This window comes from Ascaphus truei, chromosome 4 (assembly GCF_040206685.1).
Source record: "Ascaphus truei isolate aAscTru1 chromosome 4, aAscTru1.hap1, whole genome shotgun sequence".
NCBI lineage: Eukaryota > Metazoa > Chordata > Amphibia > Anura > Ascaphidae > Ascaphus > Ascaphus truei.
The window spans coordinates 1,731,838-1,750,624 of NC_134486.1; the positions used below are offsets into that span (position 1 = coordinate 1,731,838).

The 18,787-nt window shown below is 45.9% G+C and overlaps 1 protein-coding gene across 9 annotated transcripts in view; it reads right to left on the bottom strand.

The window, feature by feature from the left end:
* Nucleotides 1–18,787, bottom strand: part of LOC142492497 (uncharacterized) — a 229,331-nt gene that overhangs the window by 85,882 nt on the left and 124,662 nt on the right. The window contains exon 6 of one of the 9 annotated variants that reach the window (XM_075595172.1): nt 2,719–11,141. The exons of the other annotated variants lie outside the window; for them this stretch is intronic. Coding sequence (XP_075451287.1) covers nt 9,634–11,141 — 1,508 coding nt within the window. The 3' untranslated portion in view covers nt 2,719–9,633. Of the gene's footprint in view, nt 1–2,718; nt 11,142–18,787 lie in introns of those variants that run through there. 9 annotated transcript variants of the gene reach the window in all.

An 18,787-nucleotide genomic window follows, 5' to 3' on the forward strand; every position in this document is an offset into this window, starting at 1 on the left:
CTGTCTGAAGGAAGGAACCTCTCTGTGAGGGGAGAAGGTAAGCAGGCTCCGCTGTACATGCTGCCTGAAGGAAGGAACCTCTCTGTGAGGGGAGAAGGTATGCAGGCTCCGCTGTACATGCTGTCTGAAGGAAGGAACCTCTCTGTGAGGGGAGAAGGTAAGCAGGCTCCGCTGTACATGCTGTCTGAAGGAAGGAACCTCTCTGTGACGGGAGAAGGTAAGCAGGCTCCGCTGTACATGCTGTCTGAAGGAAGGAACCTCTCTGTGAGGGGAGAAGGTAAGCAGGCACCGCTGTACATGCTGTCTGAAGGAAGGAACCTCTCTGTGACGGGAGAAGGCAAGCAGGCTCCGCTGTACATGCTGTCTGAAGGAAGGAAACTCTCTGTGACGGGAGAAGGTAAGCAGGCTCCGCTGTACATGCTGTCTGAAGGAAGGAACCTCTCTGTGACGGGAGAAGGTAAGCAGGCTCAGCTGTACATGCTGTCTGAAGGAAGGAACCTCTCTGTGAGGGGAGAAGGTAAGCAGGCTCCGCTGTACATGCTGTCTGAAGGAAGGAACTTCTCTGTGAGGGGAGAAGGTAAGCAGGCACCGCTGTGCATGCTGTCTGAAGGAAGGAACATCTCTGTGATGGGAGAAGGTAAGCAGGCTCCACTGTACATGCTGTCTGAAGGAAGGAACCTCTCTGTGACGGGAGAAGGTAAGCAGGCTCCGCTGTACATGCTGTCTGAAGGAAGGAACCTCTCTGTGAGGGGAGAAGGTAAGCAGGCACCGCTGTACATGCTGTCTGAAGGAAGGAACCTCTCTGTGGGGGGAGAAGGTAAGCAGGCACCGCTGTACATGCTGTCTGAAGGAAGGAACCTCTCTGTGAGGGGAGAAGGTAAGCAGGCACCGCTGTACATGCTGTCTGAAGGAAGGAACCTCTCTGTGAGGGGAGAAGGTAAGTAGGCACCGCTGTACATGCTGTCTGAGGGAAGGAACCTCTCTGTGACGGGAAAAGGTAAGCAGGCACCGCTGTACATGCTGTCTGAGGGAAGGAACCTCTCTGTGACGGGAGAAGGTAAGCAGGCTCCGCTGTACATGCTGTCTGAAGGAAGGAACCTCTCTGTGAGGGGAGAAGGTAAGCAGGCACCGCTGTACATGCTGTCTGAAGGAAGGAACCTCTCTGTGACGGGAGAAGGTAAGCAACCTCTCTGTGACGGGAGAAGGTAAGCAGGCACCGCTGTACATGCTGTCTGAAGGAAGGAACCTCTCTGTGAGGGGAGAAGGTAAGCAGGCTCAGATGTACATGCTGTCTGAAGGAAGGAACCTCTCTGTGAGGGGAGAAGGTAAGCAGGCTCCGCTGTACATGCTGTCTGAAGGAAGGAACCTCTATGTGACGGGAGAAGGTAAGCAGGCACCACTGTACATGCTGTCTGAAGGAAGGAACCTCTCTGTGAGGGGAGAAGGTAAGCGGGCACCGCTGTACATGCTGTCTGAAGGAAGGAACCTCTCTGTGAGGGGAGAAGGTAAGCGGGCACCGCTGTACATGCTGTCTGAAGGAAGGAACCTCTCTGTGACGGGAGAAGGTAAGCAGGCACCGCTGTACATGCTGTCTGAAGGAAGGAACCTCTCTGTGACGGGAGAAGGTAAGCAGGCTCCGCTGTACATGCTGTCTGAAGGAAGGAAACTCTCTGTGAGGGGAGAAGGTAAGCAGGCTCCGCTGTACATGCTGTCTGAAGGAAGGAACCTCTCTGTGAGGGGAGAAGGTAAGCAGGCTCAGCTGTACATGCTGTCTGAAGGAAGGAACCTCTCTGTGAGGGGAGAAGGTAAGCAGGCTCCGCTGTACATGCTGTCTGAAGGAAGGAACTTCTCTGTGAGGGGAGAAGGTAAGCAGGCACCGCTGTGCATGCTGTCTGAAGGAAGGAACATCTCTGTGATGGGAGAAGGTAAGCAGGCTCCACTGTACATGCTGTCTGAAGGAAGGAACCTCTCTGTGACGGGAGAAGGTAAGCAGGCTCCGCTGTACATGCTGTCTGAAGGAAGGAACCTCTCTGTGAGGGGAGAAGGTAAGCAGGCACCGCTGTACATGCTGTCTGAAGGAAGGAACCTCTCTGTGAGTGGAGAAGGTAAGCAGGCACCGCTGTACATGCTGTCTGAAGGAAGGAACCTCTCTGTGAGGGGAGAAGGTAAGCAGGCACCGCTGTACATGCTGTCTGAAGGAAGGAACCTCTCTGTGAGGGGAGAAGGTAAGCAGGCACCGCTGTACATGCTGTCTGAAGGAAGGAACCTCTCTGTGAGGGGAGAAGGTAAGCAGGCACCGCTGTACATGCTGTCTGAGGGAAGGAACCTCTCTGTGACGGGAAAAGGTAAGCAGGCACCGCTGTACATGCTGTCTGAGGGAAGGAACCTCTCTGTGACGGGAGAAGGTAAGCAGGCTCCGCTGTACATGCTGTCTGAAGGAAGGAACCTCTCTGTGAGGGGAGAAGGTAAGCAGGCACCGCTGTACATGCTGTCTGAAGGAAGGAACCTCTCTGTGATGGGAGAAGGTAAGCAGGCTCCGCTGTACATGCTGTCTGAAGGAAGGAACCTCTCTGTGAGGGGAGAAGGTAAGCAGGCTCCGCTGTACATGCTGTCTGAAGGAAGGAACAGCTCTGTGAAGAGAGAAGGTAAGCAGGCACCGCTGAGCACAAATAGAAAGCTGGACTGTGCTGGTGCAAAAAGTATTTATTAGGTCATGGACAAAAAAGGGATGAACCCCCTGCTAAACTCTAACGCGTTTCACCCGTATGGGGCTTTGTCAAAGAGTACAGGTGCTCGGTACACAGCGCATAAAATAGACAAAAAAACGGAAGAGATGCGCACACCCCAATCATGCGGGCAAACCCTCATAATTAACTGAGAGTGACTAACACAGCTGGCGGGCAGGCAGAAACACCCGAACAGTGTTATTACTAGCAAACATATATAAACAACACAACATGACCCGCAATGGGCCACAAACAAAACTTAAATAAAGAACATTAAACATGTATAGATGCCTATTGGGAGAAAAATATATAATAAAACAGATTAATCATCCTCAACCAAAAGTAATCCATAAAGTGACAATATAAATGTATTAAAGAATATATACATCTAAAGAGTGTGTTAAAAATAGGGGCAGGGAAAAGAATATGTTCGCCAACAATGGTAAATGAGAGAGACAAAACTCTTTATCAATTTAATGGCATCTGGAAATACTATAATTAATTGAATGTAATAGATGTATGTAAAATAATGTTGTAACTAATCTTAATGATGATCAGAGATTGTTGTATGATTGAGTGTATTCTCCATTGTTCATAAATGAAGGAGTCTATGGAGATATCAAGTCATAAAAGATATAAGATTTGTACCAAATAGATAAATGGGTAGGACACGTTATCCAAAAATATTTCCCAAACAAATGAATAATTAGTACATAACAAAGGGTCAATGCACAATAGTGTGGACAAGGGAGCACAATATGGACGTAACATGAAATAATTATTAATGCACTAGTTGATGTCAACACCATGTCTTAGATTAGAAGACCAAGAATTCAAGTTCACTAAACTTGTGTAATCAACTGTTCATATATTGACTATAAAGGATTTGTTCAGAAGATACAAGATGGAGAGAGGATACAACAGCAACCCTACAAGGTGAACAGATCATGTTTAAAGATTATAAACATATTACAAAATGATTAACAAAGTATGCAAAGGAATGTGCTGCAATGAATGTAGCAAAAACTCCTGTCACAGAAACTGCCACAATAACCTCCGCAGACAATGTGTCACATCAACGCTTAATACAACATATTTACAGAAAATGTTCAAAGACAATATTTGGAGAACATGTATATAAAAGGCATTTAGAAAACATATTTTAAAGAAACTATTTGAAAGGAAACTATATTAGAGGAAATGTTTTATCTCCCAGCCCACATTTATGCCATTAGGCATTAAAGAGTCCATCGTGACGATCCAGAACATTTCTTTTTGATTTAAAATGTTCTGACGATCCCAACGTCTAACTAAAGGTGGAATATGTTCAACTCCACTGAACGCGAGTACATTTTATTTGCCCATTGGGCATTCAGCAAAATGTCTTGCGACTGGGAGCCTGAGATCTTTGTAATGTGTGTAATAAAGCAAAGAGTTGCATTTTGATTATTACCTCTACTTCTATTCTTCTTTTTCAAAAGGCCAGCCCATGAGGTATAATATGCCCTTTCGAAAGCCCTCTGTATGTCCTTCTCTCTGTACCCCCTTTGACAAAATCTTGAGGCTAGTTCCTTTGATTGATGTGAAAAGTTCTCCGTATTGGAACATATCCGTTTCAGCCTCAAGAATTGTCCCTTTGGATTGCCTCTAATTAGACACTTAGGATGCCCACGATCTGCTTTTAAAAAGGCATTCCTAGAGTTAGATTTCCTAAATATGTCTGACTGAATTTGACAATTCACGTCAATGTATAATTGTAAATCAAGATAATCAATTTTTTGGGGGTGATATGAAAACGTAAAAAGCAAATTAGAATGATTCTTGTTTAAATGGTCCACAAACTCCTTCAGTGACCCGTGTCACCGTCCCAAATCAAAATCAAATCGTCAATAAATCTCCGATACAAAATGATATTTTTACGATAAGGGTTAGTGTGACTAAAAATGTATTTAAACTCCCATTCACCCATAAATACATTTGCGTAGGAAGGTGCAAATGATGTGCCCATTGCTGTTCCACGTGTCTGTAAGTAATAATGTGAATCAAATAAAAATAATTGTGTGTTAATAAGAATAAAATTGATTCTACAATAAAGGTGATTATTGGTGCATATTATGACCGTGGCAAGACACGCAATCGCAGGGGCCTGGAAAACACTTCAGCCACCCTCCAGGAAAGAGATTATTTCGAGAGTGAATGAGGTCCAATATATGGAAAGACTTACAGCATCGGTTAGACATAATTCAAGAAAACTCCATGAAGTCTGGGAGCCCTGGTACACTGGGGGGAGTCGGTGAATCTGTGACCCTCTGTGGAATGGTGATTATATTTTCTCTCTGACTGCTGGTGTTGCTGTGTAATTTGTGGAGCTAAGATGTATGGCGTAGTTGCTGTTATGTAATGTTGTATTTTTGGAACCAATTGTTAATAGCGGTGGTACCCATACCCCTCCTTCTCCTCTCTTTCTGTTTCCCTTTCCCTATGTTTTTTGCAAAATTGAAATAAAAAATAAGTTACAAAAAAAAAAAATTTGGATTCAGAGGATTTTTGACCTCTCAATTCCCCCGGATCCATGGCTGTTCCTCCTAAACAGACCACTGCCGGGTCTCTCTAAAGCTGGTAATAAATTGATTGCTCACTTTGCAGCAGCAATGAGACGACAGATCGCAGCATTGTGGAAACAGTTTGAAATGACATCTATCACCAAGATCAGGAAAAGAATTTGGCAGATGGAAAATGTAACAAGCTTGGTTAATGACACTGGCGTCAATTTTCTAAAAAAAAGTCTGGACACCGTGGCTGGCCCAGACAGATATCACACGGGTTGAGATAAACACAATCTGGCAGTGATAGTTATAAATGCGTTCTCGTTGGATTAGTGAGGTTGCTCCCTGGGCAGCTAACACATAAAAAAGTCCGGTTGAGAGACGGCGACAGCCTAACCGGGATTTAGGTGAACAACGCTCAGATTTGGGAGTTTGGAGAAGATCCGGACCCCAGGCGGAGGGATGGGCGACAGAGGAGTGGACCCTCACCTTCCACATCATTTATTTATTTTTATTTGTTTTATTGTTATCTCGCAATATGTTAGCCAAATGGTTTTGGAACAGATGTTAACATTGTCACCATGGAAATGACAACATGGCACATTGAATGTATGACCTGTCATTGTTTGCTCTAAAAACAAAACGAATAAAATTGAAGTTATATATAAAAAAAAAAAAGTTTGATTTTATTTACTATCTCCGGGTAATTCAGTAGGGACTCGTTTAGCATCCAATAGTAGAGATTATTTCTCATAAAAGGGGATGAGAGAATCAACTCAACCGGGCATGGTTCGACCTTGTAATTGGTCGGATATTGGACCGACAAATTGCCTTGAGGACATTGTTGGTAACCAAGAGATAATCCAATCTAGAATATGTTTCATGAGGGTTGGAAAAAAAGTGTAGTCTCTTTGACCCTGGTATTTTGCCCTCCAGCCATCTATCAGAGCAAACTCTCTCAAAAGGACCATGAACTTTTTAGATGTTTTGTGAATTAATGTTGAGTGCGCTTGGCCTGTCGTGGTGGATCTATCCAGATCTGATGAAAAACCATGTTACAATCTCCACCTAGAAAAAAGTTTGGCCAAGAACTGCGGGTCAGTTGCCTCCGGAACTTCTCTCAGAAACTCTACCTGGTTTTCATTTGGTGCATAGATATTAACGTTTGTGCTGACCCCGCTAGAGTCCCGTGGACTACCAAGAACCTGTACCCGGATCCAAAATCCCCTTCTCTGCCATAACTGGGACACCCTGTTTTATAAAGATAGCTACTCCCCTTTTTTGCTGCTAAAGGAAGAATAGCATGCCGTCGGGAAGCTATTTCTGAATGTGTTGGGCGGTTCTTGCACATTGAAAGGAGTCTCTTGAAGGAATAATATATCCCCCTTTGCTCTTTTGAATTCCTGAAGGGCAAGCCTTCACTTTCGGGTTTGCTTTGACTTATCCTGACCTCTAGAGCAAATTTTGAGTTGGGACACTGAACTGGAGCAAGCATGTGGAGGGGCGAGAAGAGACACAGTCTTGACTTTAAGATAGCGTTGGTATCTTGGGACGGGGGAGGGAGGGGTGGGGTAGCAGAAGCCTGTAGAATTGAGCTGAGAGTTGGAGAATGTAAAATGGGGAGACAAAAGGGACAGGTGTACTAGATACCCTTGCATAGTGGGCTTCCAGCCCATGGGAGACTTCCCCTGTCCCGGGGGAGATAGAATCCACGAGAGAACGTGAGGTAAGAGATCCTCACTTCCTGGAGTTCACACATAGAATCTACTTTTTTATTCATCTATTTGTTTCCTTAGTTGTATAACAACGAACCTAGTGTTTGTTAGCCTATTGTTTTCTGCTATTTGCTTGCTAGAGAGAACCACGGGTCCAAGGTTAAGACATTTAGTCCTCATCCTGCTGTGACAAAAATCATGGTCCGGCTTGATCCACATATCTATTTTAAATAAGATGGGTTTTTTTTAAGACTAACTTTAATAATGACTTCGCCTGAACACAACTAACAAAAGAAAGTATCAGAGGGAGGTGGTGGGGGTGAGGGGGTGGGGGGAGGTTAGGTAATGGAGAGCAACAAGGAGAAGAATAAAATTAGAACAGTTGGAAGCCCATCTGAGATACTTTGACATAGCACTGTATTGTCAGTAAATCTCCGTGCACAACAATCCTTCACAGTTACATCAACATCGTCTAAATATTGTAGATGAGGATCCTCTCCCCATAGCTGGGTGGGAGGCTGTAGCAGCTTAGTGTCCAGCGAGATCAGGGGCATGTTCCCCAGGCCCAAATGGTCACTCTAGGCCTCCGACTTATCTTGCCTTTTCATATATATTTTGGCTGGCAATGTTCTGCAATGTGGTTAAAACTTTGTTAATGTTATGTCCTCTGAATGAGAGGGGAAATGAGGGGGCGGGGGCGAGGGGAAATGAGTGGGCGGGGGTAAAGTGAGGAGAGATATCCTGGGGGGCTGCCAAGTTATAACATTAACATCAACAGTTTATAACAAATCCACCCAGAATGCTTCAACACAACTTTGCAATTTCAGGCTATATTTGTGCACAGCCGAACGGCACAAATACCTCCGCTTATTCTAAATACACTGAAGGAGGATCCCCTCCCTCGAGCCGGGTGGCAATCAGTGAGACCCAGGCTGTGCTTCCCGGACCGAAAGGATATTCCCGATTTCAGCCTTATCTTAACTCTAATCACATTTTAACTGGTGACTTGTAACTTGATTGGAATTAGTTTAGTTTAGCTTAGATTAGCGTTTCACTGTATTGCAATGTCCTGCACGTACGTGTGCGTGAATATATACCCCCATTACTTCTAAATAATTCAGAGAGGGCCCTCATCCCCCAACCGGGTGGGGGATTTTAGTAGCAGAGTGTCTAGAGGAGTCAGGGATGTATCCCTCTAACCCAGGAGACCCCCAGGGACTCAGCTCTAGCTTATCTTCATACAGGTTGTAACTTTTCTAACTGATATTATCGCACCCTGTGTGCAGTGGCTTTCAACCATCATCTGAGCCAGAATATTTCGGCGTGATAATCCCACTTCATTAAATGTCCAAATATATCAAAATATACAACCAACAACCTTGCTTTTATATTACAAACTTTTAAACACTTTAAATAGATAAATGAATGAACTTTTCAAACTGTTATAATGGTAATTTCTTGACTCGATAACACCTCTATGTCCTCGTAAAGTCATCCTTTCAGTGGGAACGTATTTTGTGAACCTACGAGTCGGACCTTGACCATCAGAGTAGGTTATCTTAATGGTGAGCAGTCTTTAAGGTCTGCACCCTGCCCAGCAGCTCCAAGCAAATTACCAAATATAAAGCATGAACCATCTCCAAATAAGGTCAACCAAGAACTGTCCCAGAAGTAATATGATGTCAACCACTGGGGCCGGAGCCCCCATCAGTGCAATGCGGTTCGGGCCGCAGGTAGGGACTGTATATCAGAGAAGCAGAGTAACTAAACTTCCCTCTAGAAGCCCTTATCAGAAACTACTCGGCAATTCAAACCTAATTGTGTGTGCTCTCGGCTGTTCCGCTGAGTCTATGGCCAAGTTAGAGGTGTCCGGGTTGGTCGAGTACAGCAAATCGGATTATAAGAGGCTTGTCGGGGGCCGGAAAATCAACAGCCCATGTCGGCCCCCGCACCAACCCCCTCAGCGCCCGGTGTCCTTAGCCGAGATCCTGAGAACAGAACTAATAAGCCGGTTCCACAAAGGCCGAGACAAGGGGGAGGTAAAGGGTACAGGGACGGGTGGGTAGAGATGGGGGGGAGGCGAGACCATCTAGGCCTCAGGGCCCTCAAAAAATTACAAAAGAGTGGGCAGGAAATTTTTTAGATGAAGGCTCAAGAGCCCTGTCTGAAACTTTTCAAACTGCGTTGAAGACTCACATATTGTGGCTTCAGTCGCCGACAAGAAGATAGCTCTCATCCATTTTAATCCTTAGTTGTAGGTCGCTGGCGATTCTGGTTTTGAGAGGCCAATCTCTCCGATGTGCGTGTAAGGGGTCCAAGTCGCCCGGGACTCTGCGATTTCGGCGTTGGGCTTGAGCCTTCCGAAGATGAGATTTCAAGGGCATACAGGAACTTCTCACTTTCTTCCGGATACCGTAAGACAATCTCTTTTCCATTATTGATCATTGAAAAAGTGCAGTGTTGTTCTCAAAGATGTCCCCTTTTTCTCTGCAGCGGTTGATAAGTCTGTCTTTAGTAGTATGATGCATTTTGACTATTACATCCTTGCAACTCTAAGGATCTTCAGATCTGGTGCCCAATGCCCTGTGGGCCTGGTCCATTTCCATTTCCCTCATCTCTAAGGCTCTGTCGATGATTGTGAAAAGTCTATTGAGGTAGGAGCATTAGTGGGGATGGACATGTGAAAGGTTTCTCGCCTGTGTGAATCTTGTTGTGGTTGAGGAGGCCAGTCTTCCGTGCAAAGCTTTTCCCACACTCTGTACATGTGAAAGGTTTCTCCCCTGTGTGAATCCTCTCGTGTCTGAGGAGGTGGTCCTTTTTAATGAATTGTTTCCCACACTCTGTACATGTGAAAGGTTTCTCCCCTGTATGTATCCTCTCGTGTCTGAGGAGGTGGTCCTTTGTAATGAATTGTTTCCCACACTCTGTACATGTGAAAGGTTTCTCACCTGTGTGAATCTTGTGGTGAATGTGGAGAACACTCTTGCATGAAAAGCTTTTCCCACACTCTGTACATGTGAAAGGTTTCTCACCTGTGTGAATCTTGTGGTGGATGTGGAGACTAGTCTTCCGTGCAAAGCTTTTCCCACACTCTGTACATGTGAAAGGTTTCTCGCCTGTGTGATTATTGTAGTGGCTGAGGAGCTGGAACTTCCATGAAAAGCTTTTCCCACACTCTGTACATGTGAAAGGTTTCTCCCTTGTGTGAATCCTCTCGTGTTGGAGGAGGTGGTCTTTTTTAATGAATTGTTTCCCACACTCTGTACATGTGAAAGGTTTCTCGCTTGTGTGAATCTTGTGGTGGTTGAGGAGCTGGACCTTCCATGAAAAGCATTTCCCACACTCTGTACATGTGAAAGGTTTCTCACCTGTGTGAGTCTTGCAGTGGATGAGGAGGACACTCTTCTGTGAAAAGCTTTTCCCACACTCTGAACATGTGAAAGGTTTCTCGCCTGTGTGAATCTTGTGGTGGCGGAGGAGCTGGCTTTTACATAAAAAGCTTTTCCCACACTCTGTACATGTGAAAGGTATCTTGCCTATGTGAATCTTGTGGTGTAAGAGGAGGCTACCCTTCCATGAAAAGCTTTTCCCACACTCTGTACATGTGAATGGTTTCACGCCTGTGTGAACCTGGTGGTGACTGAGGAGCTGGCTCTTCCATAAAAAGCTTTTCTCACACTCTGTACATATGAAAGGTTTCACACCTGTGTGAACCTGGTGGTGCCTGACAAGCTGGCTCTTCCGTAAAAAGCTTTTCCCACACTCTGTACAATTAAAACGTTTCTCAGCTTTGTGATTCTTCTGGTGTGGAAGGACTTTCCCCTTCAGTGAAAACCTTTTCCCACAGTCTGTACAGGTAAAGTGTTGCTCGCTAGTGTTGACACTATTCCGTGAGAAGGTTTTACCACACTCACAATGGACAAAAAGCTGAGCACCACGGCTTCTTAAATCTCTCTCATATCTTTTGCTTGACGAGTCAGTCTGTGCTGCGTTCTGTACAATGCCTTTAAATTCACCATCATGTGGCACTGGTTCCTTGCACGTGTCCAACGTGTGGCAGGAATCATTGGTTTTTGGCCCTTCTGGGCTGCAAGGTGTCAACCAGCTTCTGGACATGGTAGAGCTCCAGATCTGCTCCTCATTCAGGCAGTTCTCTAACTGAAGTAAACAAAAAGACAGAACTCAAATGTTTTCAATCTGTAAATCAAATAAAGCAAATAAGAAATAAAAAATACCCTGCGGAATTTACTTTATCCTTACTTAACAAAATGTTCTCTCTACTCTATACCAATGGTATTAAAATTGTGCCCCCTATATATCAAGTGATGGCAGCTCACACAATTAATTCATTTTGATACAAATTATATATGTATTTATTACTGTATTGATTATCTAAGTATACATATACATCCTCCAAACCATTATTAACATTGAAATTGTCTATGAAAAGTAAAGTTAAGGAATGCTGATCTATCAGACTAGTGAGTTAATGATATCAACCTGTAACAGAGCGGGGGACTCGCACTTACCAGCGTGTCCCCGTCACCCCAGTTCCCACGGCGCCTAACTACCCCTCTTCCCTATGTCCTCACTCTTTCCCATCCTCCTCTCTCGGACGTTCCTCCGCGGCGCGGTCTGCGCGCCCTGACGCGGGTTCGGGTCACGCGCGGCTCCCGCACTCTGTACGCGCGTTTCCGATAGCTCGTTACCCTCCGTGGGCACGCGTTCCTCGGCGTGCCTCCATCACCCCAGCCCTTGCCTTACCTGGCTCCTCCGCTTCTCCTTCCCTTCCGCCTCCAGTGCCGAGCGTCTCCCCGGCGGTGCGCCCCTCACGCCGTGACACGCGCGGTGTGCGCACATAACAGACTTACAGAAGGCGCACGCACCCGCTCCAGTTATCAGCCGCCCCTAAGCACTAGCTCCGCCCCCGTTGCTTACAAGCTATCTCCCTGGATTACTTCCCCGTCTCCTCCCCTGCTCTCACAGACCTATCCCTGCAAACACACTCAGGCCTCTGCTCCGCCCCTCGCCCCTATTGGTTCTCCTTCCTATATAACCCCACTCTGTGCTTCAAGTCATTGCTCTGCATAGCTTTCCTGTAGCTCCTGTGTGTGCAGTGTCTATGCCTAGCTCCCTTGTCTGTTTCAGCGCTGGTTCCTGTCCCTGCCCATTTGGATTCCCTTGGTTTGAACTTGAACTCTGCTTTGGATTTGACTACGCTGCCTTCTCCTGCCCTTGAACCCTGGCTTACGGACATCACAACGCTGCTCTCTCCAACCCTTGAACTCTGGCACTTGGACATTACCCTCCGTTCTCTGGCACCCCGGACTCAGCAAGTATACGTTAACCCTTTCTCACCAGGCCCGGCAACGCATTACCACACTCCGGGCATGCCCTCACTGCTGTGGGTGCGTGTTATACCCTTACTCACCTCAGTACTGGGAACTGGCCAGGTTTGCGGGCATACAGGCGTTACATTATGCAGAGCCCAACAAATGCAGACCCTCCTGAGGTGGGCCAAGGTGTTTCCATGGAACATTTGCAATTCCTAAGCAACCAATTCACCACTGTTTCACAGCAACGTTCCAATTTATCTCTCTGGGAATCCCCAGTAGCACCATCACCCCCGGCCCCAGTGGCTATAAGCAACCCGGGACCACGTATACCACATCCCAACCGGTATGATGGGGACCCCCTTGCTTGCCGAGGATTCTTGAATCAGTGCGAAGTCCAATTCGAGATGTCCCTGTCCCTCTTCTCTACTGGTCGTACCAAGGTGGCCTACATCTATGCCCTACTCACTGGCGACGTACTCGCTTGGGCTTCTCCTCTCTGGGAACACAAACCTGACTTAACCCAAGATTACCCCAAATTCCAGCGTGAGTTCCAACAGGTGTTTGACACGCCAACGCGTAGGGAGACTGCTGCTTTTTCCTTGTTTCATCTCTCTCAGGCTCGTAGATCAACTGCAAGATACGAGGTGGAGTTCCGCACCATCGCTGCAGAGACCCAGTGGAACGATGAAGCTCTCGCCGCAGCATACTGGCACGGTTTGTCCGAAACTCTCAAGGATGACCTCGCAGCCCACGCTCAGCCTTCTTCCCTTGAGGAACTCATTGCTCTCAGTATCTGGATGGATCAGCGCACTCAAGAACGACGCCACGAGCGTCACTGTTCCCGTTCTCTGCCTGTTTCTCCTAGGTCACCTCCTTCGGCCTTCCCTGCATTGGATGCCCCTGAACCGATGCAAATCGGTAGCCAACAGCTTCGGGCTGCTGAGAAAGCACGACATAGTGAGGAAGGTCTCTGCTATTATTGCGGTGTGACAGGGCTGCTTGCACTTTTGTAGAAGTTAAATGCATGTTTGCTTTCTGGCATCAAGTGCACCACTTTATCTTTCTTTCTTTCTGTTTTGCGTTTTGCTTGGCCCAGCAATCTTTTTTTGTTTCCTTTACCTTAAACTTTACTAACCTTTAATGTGGTGTCCTGAAGTCAGCCAGTATAATGCAGGTATGGTTGGAGTTAAACACAGTTTAATGTTACACAGCCATGGGCAGTCCCTGTTAAAAAGGAAAAGGGCGGAGATTGATTAGCTCCTCAGGCAACCTCCTGCAAAGCTGATCCAGAACCCCTAAAACCCGGGGAAAACTTTCAAATAAAATCACCTGAGTCCCAGGACACAGATGGAGATGTGTTGGAGCGACACTGGCCACAGTTATAGGGGGAAACGTGCGAGGCGCACCCATCCATGGGCCCCCCCTTCACCTCCCAGGAGTTCCAAGATGGCCGCTGGGACCGCGCGGCTAGGATAATCACAGACCCCTGAACCCCTCGGGGTGGACGGAGCTAAGGGGGAACCCCGCACAGCAAGGCAGTGCTGAGGCACTCAACGGGGGAGCGGTGATCACCCGCCCCTCTCCCGAAAGAGACAGTGCGCCCGCACCGAGCCGGAGTCCCAAGATGGCGCCGGCCGGTGTGTGAGGTGCAGAGAAGAACCCACAGACGTGCGGCCGCAGCGGAGCCAGAGCTGGTGACTCCCCCTGCGGCACGGGGACCTACGGGCCTCGAGGGGGGAAGGGGAGACACATCCCAGGGAAAGGAGGCTGCCAGTGAGGGAGGCCTTGCTGGGAAGAGACTGGCGGCCATCTTGGTCCACCCTATCTGCTCTCTTCAGCAGTGTTGAAGGGAAATAGACACAGGCTGCCAATAAAGATCTGGGGGAAAAAAAAAAGTGCAAATAAAGATATTCCCTTCTCCCTCCCCTTCAAATAAACCTGAGCCCCACTACCTCCTTTAAAGTGACCACTGGGCCCAGATGAGAAGGAAGGGACCAAATCATCAAGAAAAAAAGGCTCAACCAAAACCAAATAAAGAAATGCAAACAATGTGTGTGTGACCGGGACATTTTAAGAATGAGGGGGCTCATTTCAATTTAAAATCCTTTTGTTTACATCACTACAACAAACCCAGCTCTACTTTCAGCAAAAATTTGACTGACCAACAACAAATATGCCGTCCACTAAACAACCAAAAAAAACAGTGGTCCAATGCGAGGCGTCCCTCTTCTTCAAAAAACAAGGCCCCAAGGACCAAGAAGCGTCTACCGCAGGCGGAGACGCAGATTCAGATCCAGACTTTGGAGAAGAGACGGACGCTCCACTTACTCGCAAAGAAATGATGGTGTTTGTGCAGGAAATAAAAAGCTCTATCCATTCTGAGATGCAGAGCTTCCGCCACAGCATCAGAGAGGAGATTGCGTCCATAGGAGACCGCATTGTGGACTTTGGGGAGAAGGTGGATAACACCGCCCTTGCACAAGAGACCCAAGCGCAAGATATCGAGGAATTAAAAACTCAAGTCAAAACAATCTTCGAAAAACTGGAAGACACGGAGAACCGGTCAAGACGCAATAACCTGCGGATCAGAGGTATCCCGGAAGAAGTGGACAACGCCCAATTGGACGCATATCTAACTTGGCTTTTCATGTCCCTGTTACCCGAAAAATCGGAGGAAATACTTCAGATGGACAGAGCCCATAGGCTTCCTAGACGAAAGGCCTAGATCCAGCAAAGCCACGAGACGTGATCACACGCCTACACTACTTCCGTATTAAAGAAGAAATATTTAGAGCCGCTAGAATCACCCCAAAGAAAGAGCAGGATAATCTTCCACTCCTCATCTTTCCGGACTTGGCTCAAATCACGCTGAATAAGCGGAGAATGTTCGCGCAGATCACCAACTTACTGCGGAACAATAAAATCCACTATCGCTGGGGTTTCCCGTGCAAAATATTGTTCACTTATCAAGAGACGATGTACATTCTACTCTCACCAGAAGAAGGTGAGGAAAAACTACGATCATTGGGCCTACTCGAACCAGAGGCCTCTCAAAGGTCTCGTCAGTCACCTAAGGCAAAACGCCAGGCATGGGTGAAAACACCAACATCTGGACGAGCAAAGACCCAATCCACTTGAAGAACTAGAGCTGGAAACTTACTTAATACCCATTTAAGATGGCAGACAAGCCTAAACGTGGTCTGGACTTAAGGTACTAAGCGAGACGTGGCCCACTCCAGTAACCCACCTAAAAACTAACCAACGGTCACGGTACCTGGAACACGTCGACCAACTCGATCAAGCCACAACGATCACGACAACCTGTACATCAAGAAGTTGCAGAGTTTAGTTTTTAAGTTTCTAGAACGTACAAGTCCCAAAATCCAGGTTATTTCCTTGCTAATTGTGAAACTGTTCTCCCAAGTTACCCACAAGTTCGAGACATTCAAAGTTTGATAATCAGTTTGAACTAACCCGAGCACTTAAAAGGGACTGATATACAATGTTTGTTTGGAACAGTTTTCTAGATAAAAGTGTATTTGCAATATAAGTCTATATGTTGTCTATAATAGAATTGGTCTCCCAAAGTTCAGCTACCAATTCTCTATTACAGGTTAAAATATTAAAGGTTACGTTTTAGGTAACTTCTTCCATGTTATTTATCCCTCTCCCCCTGTAGACTATGAATGCAGAGTCTGCCAAACTATAGCTGCCAGTCAACCCTACTTAATGCTTCTAAAATTGAGAAAGGATATGTTGATGTAAACAGGTATAACGTTCAATGCCCCCCATTCTTGCTTTTATTCCCCTGATGTGTAAGATCACACACACAACCCGCCCCGCACTCTTTGAGGTGATTTTGTTTTCCCTTTTTGAAAGCTTAGCTCCTAAATAAAGGAGCACTGCGGCGCTGAGCCGCTGGGCCACTGCGCGCCCCCCTCACGTTCATTTAACCTGTGAGTGCGAGAGACTCGCACCACGGGTCCCACTATGGCTGGTCCCAACAAACAATGTTTGGAAGCCGGGGTCCTCGGTTTACCCCTCCCCTCCCTCTCTATCCCTCCCCTCCTCCAAGTTCTGCAAGCATTTGCCACTTCCATGTAATAATATGTATATCTTTCGTTGTATATGTTCTCATACCAGATCGTTCCCAAAGACGGATGTACCGACTCTTCAACTATATGTAAGTTATCACTCTGTTCATTTGTATTATAGAACCTTGAACCACCACCATGCCGATTAATATAATACCCCAAAACACCAAGGGCTTAAACACACCCCGAAAGAGACGTGTTGCCCTTTCGGAAGCCAAAAGACAGGCAGGAGATATAATCCTGCTACAAGAAACTCATTTGAAAAAGGAGGATCAGTCACTGCTGTTCAGCAATGACTACCCCCTAGTTTACCACTCATCAGCTCCCACGAAAAAAAATGGCGTAGCGACACTTTTCCATAAAAATCTAAACTTCAAAGTAGATAAAATTAAAAGTGATCTCGCTGGGAGAATTCGAATCATTACAGGGTCACTGGACTCCACTGATATAACAATAGTCAACACTTATGCCCCTAATGAAAATCAAGAATCCTTTTTCCAGGAACTAACAAATTTAATTCTCTCTGTTCAGAAAGGCCTTTTAATATTAGCAGGAGATCTAAATGCAATTATGGACCCAAATCTAGATAAATCTCCCAGTCCCGCCCCGCCACAAAAAATAGCTCCCTCTACTCGGGGACTTGTATCTATGACCATGGATCTATTGTTGGTAGACTCCTGGAGATTAGTTAATAGCAATGTAAAGGATTTCTCCTTTTTCTCTCACCCCCATAATAGCTATTCTCGAATTGACTACATCCTAATAGACCAACAAATTAGCGATAATATTTCTTCAGCAGTAATTGCCCCCTCTGCTTGGTCAGACAACTCTACGCTCATAACCAAATTGGCTGGCCTCACCCCCAAAATAAAACAAGGTCGTGGTCCTTGATTGAATCCCTACTACTGAACCCACAAAATTTCCAACTAATAGAAAAAGAACTGGCCCAATACTTTGAATTAAACAATACCTCAGAGGTTTCCTCTTTTACCCTCTGGGAGGCCCACAAATCAGTGATAAGAGGCAAACTGATTGCCCTGGCTTCTCAGAAAAAAAAGAAAAAACAAAACAAATTGAAACACTAATACAAAAACTATCAGAATTAGAACTTATTCACAAGTCAAACCCCTCCCGGAAAAATTACAGGCAAATAATCTCAGTGAGGGGCGAACTAAACCTTTTGTTAGTGTCAAACGCAGAAAGAGCTATAAGATGGACTCAACAGAAATACTATGAAAAAAGTAACAAAGCAGATAGAATGCTGGCACGCAAGTTAAAGCAAAAACAATCTAAAGCTAAAATTCATAACATCCACACTAAAAATGGCTCAGTATCCCACAACCCCAAAATTATAAGTGATGCATTTAGGGACTACTACACATCCCTTTACAATCTACCAGGCCCAGTGGGAGACTCGGCTAAAGAGAAAAGAGCCATAAAGATCCGGAATTACCTAGCAAAATGCCGACTCCCCACTCTAGACCCAAATGACATAACAAACCTTGAAAAAATTATAGAGCCTGGAAATTATGGAAGCAATAAAATCCCTGAAAATTGGGAAGGCCCTTGGTCCGGATGGATTTTCTAATCTTTATTACAATAAATATTCCACAACTCTCCTCCCATTTCTTACCAAAGGATTCAATGAGATGCTACTAGGCCTTCCCTCTCCTAGGGATATGCTTCGCGCTACCTGTAGAGGGAGAAAGGGGGTGGCCCGGTATTAAAGGGGTTGCACCCCATATGGCCATCCCCTGACCTCATCAGAGACACAAGAGGTTAACTGGACTACGGTCCAGGGATGAGGTTTGCACCTTGTTGTACCTTGAAAATGTATGTTCCCCTGTTCCCATGTTTCATTATAAGCATGTATTTTAATGTTTTAAAGTGCATTTCTGTATCTCCAGTTCTGGAGATCGCAGAGAGTTCATATTTGGCCAATATGTGGAGTCACTGTAGGCATTAAAAACTGGCAAAGGTCAACCCACTGAGCCCACCAGAATAGCACTTATTAATATGTGTAGATATTAAAGTGTATATGTATTTTATTTTGGATCTGTTCTGAAAATGCAGACGCCATTTGCTAGGCTAATGGGTCATGAAGGGCAGATGGCTGAGTGGCCTAAGCACGGTGATCAAAAAGTAACTGCCTTGATTGTTACCCAATGTCTAGGGATTAAGTATTAGTCAATCAACAAACTCTGTTACCTGAGGGCATGGGTTAGTCTGTTAGTCTCCACGTTAGATAATTGTTCACCAATAGGCTGTGTTCATTGTTAAGAATAGGGTTGCACAGGTATATAAACTGTGTCAACCCTACAGTTTTTAGTTGTGCTTCTGATTCCACCTGGAATGTCACTGGATTGATGG